Source organism: Mus caroli, chromosome 8, assembly GCF_900094665.2.
Source record: "Mus caroli chromosome 8, CAROLI_EIJ_v1.1, whole genome shotgun sequence".
Lineage (NCBI taxonomy): Eukaryota > Metazoa > Chordata > Mammalia > Rodentia > Muridae > Mus > Mus caroli.
The window spans coordinates 114,671,943-114,675,911 of NC_034577.1; the positions used below are offsets into that span (position 1 = coordinate 114,671,943).

The window sequence follows — 3,969 nt, forward strand, 5'->3', positions numbered from 1 at the left end:
GAACTCACTTTGTAGACCAGGCTGGCCTCGAACTCAGAAATCCGCCTGCCTCTGCCTCCCGAGTGCTGGGATTAAAGGCGTGCGCCACCACGCCCGGCCCTAAATTCTTTAGGTTTAAAAATTGTATATTAGGCTTGGCATGATGGTACACACACCTTTAGACTAAGGAGGTGGGGGTAAGCCTGATCTACATAGCAAAATCCAGGGTAGCCAGGGCTACATAGACCCTGGCTTAATGATACATTATAAAGATTTTACTTTTGGGAGATTGTTTCTTCAGTGGCTACTAATGAATAACAGGTCTAGATTTAATGCGGAGTACTAGAGGAAGGCTGGCAAGGTCTGTATGAGCGAGCCCTGCTGTGGGCCTGGGAGATGGTACACAGAGCTCCATCCTCCTGGGCTCTGCTTTTTTTGTGTTTCACATGCTCCAAAACAAAGTTACCGTTACAGTCACCCTTAGGGAGCCCCACCAAGCACAGCCCCTAGCTCAGGATGCAGACAAGAAAACATGCTAAAGGCACCAAGAGAGAATTCCCTCTTGGCTTTTGCCTCCTGACATGCAGGCATGGTACCAGCTCATGTTAGGTAGTTGGGATTTGTTCGCTGAATCGGCCGTCTGAGCCCCCCACCCCCAGCCAGTAATGCATACATCAGAAACAGCATACTCCATACTCCGTCTCTGCTTAAGCTTGTGGGCTTGTTCTTTCTTTCCCCAGAGAAAAGAAAGAAAGAAAAACCTCTGCCCTATACAAGGGGGCGGGGGGGGGGGGCTGCCTGTATTGACAGCCATGCTAACTGAGGCTCAGGGGCACAGGCCAAGTTTCCTACATCGCACAGCTCAAAAAATAACTCTGAGCTCTACAAGCCAAGTCCTTGCTCTCCAAACCATCTACCTTCTGGCACCCACGGAGCTGGTGCTGGGAAGACCCAGGGTCTGGGGACTGTCAATAGCAAGAACGCTGGTCTCCCATAAAAACAAAACAAAGCACAGCCAATCCCACTGGCTGGAAAGTGTCTGGCGCTTAGGCGGATAAGGGTTTTCAAGCAGGACACTGCTCCCCGCCTGTAGACATAGGAGCAGCTTGGGGACAGCTCCCTCGGGACAACCCTTTGGACTTCAGAAGAAGCCATCGTGTGGCTGGGCTGCAGGCGGAAATGGCAAGCTGGCCAAATCCTCAGACACTTGGTGTTTCCTTGGGATGGGATCTTCAGGAAATCCTAGAGGTGTTGGGTATGGCTAAGCAAGTGATGGATTGTTCAGATTACATCCAAGTTCCCACAGCGATGGATCCCTGAAAAGCTTTCTGGAAAGCTGAGACGCGGGGTGGGTGATTTTTAAGTTTTCTCTCTATTATCAGCCACCCGCCTGTGGGCACGCTCCAAGGAGGGCAGACCCTGCGGTAAGATCTTAACCTCAAGGGTCTTCAGCTGCAGGGAGAGGCTGAGGAGGGAGCACACCATTTACACCTTCCCTTCCAAATATATGGCAGCTGGGCAGCTCGGAGGCCGCTGCCCTGCAGCACCAAGAGCTCGGGTGCATGCGCCATGACCTCACCAAAACCCCAGCTCAGTCGGGAGCCCCAGACCCCCTTCCGCCTCTTGTCATTCCTCCTGGTATCGCGGCTGGGGCGAACAAAGCCTACGCGTGAACCAGCGGGTAACATCGCCCCTACGAATCGCCTCTCCAGACCCCTAACTCCGGCCCCTACACGCCCCTCCCCCGCTCCCAGGCTCGGCTGGCAGGGGGCTCAGGACACAACCCCTGGTCACCTCCTTGGAGGGCAGTCCGCAAGCCTTCCTGAGCCCGGAGCTCGCAAAGCAGGGAAAGAGACGCAGTCTGTGTTTGCCGAGCCGGATACCCGCACGTTTCCAAGGATCTGGCCCGGCCCCCTCCTCCGCCCCTAGCTCTGAGTCGGACGGGCGGGCTCAGAAGGCATCAGCGGGTCTCCAGGCCCCGGGAGTAGCTGGCTAGTGGGCAGAGGGAGGGGCTGCGGTTTGTTGCTGGGTTCTGGGGGCCGGGGTCGGACTCACCTTCCGGACCAGCGCCCTCGGGAGACTCCATGCGGCCAATGGGGTCCGCGAGGGGTGTGGGCAGCGGCGGCGACAGCCCGGGTGCCCCAACTGCTCTGGTGACTACTGAGTCCGGGCTTCGGGCACAGCGCATCGGGGCAGCAGCTAAGGGGCCGCGGCGGCGGGGAGGAGCCCGCGGGGCGGGGCGCGCAGCTGCTTCTGGCGCCGCTCCCCTCCCCATCTCCAGCAGCCAGCAGCACAGGTGCAGCCCCGCCCTGCTCCTCGCGCGCCCCCTGCCGACCCGGCCAACAACAACCCCCACCCCACCCCCACCCCCACCCCCCACCCTTCTGCAGGGACGTATCCCTTTGCGGACCTCCGACTTCAGCTAGCTTCCCTGGCTCCTGCGCACTGAGCTGCGCGCTGGCTGCGATCCATCCATCCATCACAACCTCGGGCTTTTGTGGGGCGCCAGCGACGTGAGGAGCCTGGCAAAAGAGTTAGGAGAGGAGGTGCCCACAAGAAGGTCCAAAGCAGCCCCAGAACCCTCAACTGATAAGCCTGGAATTGTGGACCTGATTAATGCTATTGAATCCATATTGAGAGTACAAGTCCAGGCGGAGTCGGGGGTGACCTGGTAAAAAGGAGGCCTTGGATGTATTGATAACCCACAGTTGGAGTCCCATCTCCAAACACCAGTCCTGCATCAGACCTGCTTGCATGGCACAGTGTGCCATATAATTTTATGTCGACTTAACACAGCTGAAGTTATCTGAGAGGCGGGAACCCCAATTAAGAAAACGCCTCCATAATGTTCAGCTGTAAGGCATTTTCTTAATTATTGATGTGGGAGGGCCAGGCCATTGTGGGTAGTGCTATTCCTAAGCTGGTAGTCCTGGGTTCTATAAGCAAGCAAGCTAAGGCCAGGCCTTGGTACCACAGACCTTTAATTATCCCAGCACTCCAGAGGCAGAGGCAGGCGTCTCTTTGAAAACAGCTTGAGTAAATCGTGAGGAAGAAGCGGCCTCAGTGGCAGTTCTTGCCTCCAGCCTCCTGTCCTGTCCTGCTTTCCCTTCCGGTCCTGACTGCTTTTGCCAATGAACAGTGGTGTGGAAGTGTAAGCTGAGTATGTATCTCTCCCCAAGTTGTTTTGGTCGTGGTGTTTCCTCACAGAAATTGTAACCCCAACTAAGATACACAGTATCTCTTTACTCCTTCTAGAGATCTAAAGATGCCCGGCACAGAGACCGACAGACAGCAACTTTCTCCAGGTTGCACAGTTCAGGACTAGAAGTTAGAAGGCCCAATCTCAAATCCTTTTACACTTTTACAAAACAACAAAGGAAATTATCAGAGAAGATGAGTTATTCATAACTGAACAGGCTGAGGGAGTTTGAGCCGATGGAATAAGTTGGTACTGCCTTCGTCAGAATGGATGGCTAGGACAGTAGCCAAAAAGCTTCATTCAGTCAAGTAGGGTCTGAGTCAAAGCTCTGGCTTTCTGCCCAGCTCTAGTAGACACAAGGTAGCCTGTGGCCTTTAAGCTTGAAGGCCGATTTCAGAAAGTTAAATAGTTCTTAGTTTACAAAACAAGGGAACATACCCACCTGCTGGTTGAAGCCCTCTGAAACCCCACCAGGCCTGGCTGAGTCAGTGCTCGTTCCTTTGTCATTCCTCCCTGGGACAAAATTAGGGTATAAGGTTAGCTTGGGGGGCTGGAGAGATGGCTCAGCGGTTAAGACCACTAAGTTCAAATCCCAGCAACCACATGGTGGCTCACAACCATCCCTAATAAGATCTGATGCCTTCTTTTGGGGTGTCTGAAGACAGCTACAGTGTACTTACAATAAATAAATCTTTTTTTTTTTTTTTTTAATAAGAGGGTTGGGCATAGGCCACTATTAGGTACCTGGGACATTTTTTTTTTTTTTTTTTTTTTTTTTTTTTTTTTTTTTT

At 53.6% G+C, this 3,969-nt stretch overlaps 1 protein-coding gene across 2 annotated transcripts in view; it reads right to left on the reverse strand.

Annotated features, from left to right (window-relative positions):
* Dbndd1 (dysbindin domain containing 1) overlaps positions 1-3,969 on the reverse strand; it is a 12,065-nt gene that overhangs the window by 6,628 nt on the left and 1,468 nt on the right. The window contains exons 2-3 of one of the 2 annotated variants that reach the window (XM_029480728.1): positions 3,621-3,691; positions 2,390-2,501 (exon numbers count right to left, since the gene is read on the reverse strand). In XM_029480728.1, coding sequence (XP_029336588.1) covers positions 2,390-2,459 — 70 coding nt within the window. In that variant the 5' untranslated portion in view covers positions 2,460-2,501; positions 3,621-3,691. Of the gene's footprint in view, positions 1-2,034; positions 2,253-2,389; positions 2,502-3,620; positions 3,692-3,969 lie in introns of those variants that run through there. The other variant, XM_021169716.1, reaches the window with a different exon arrangement.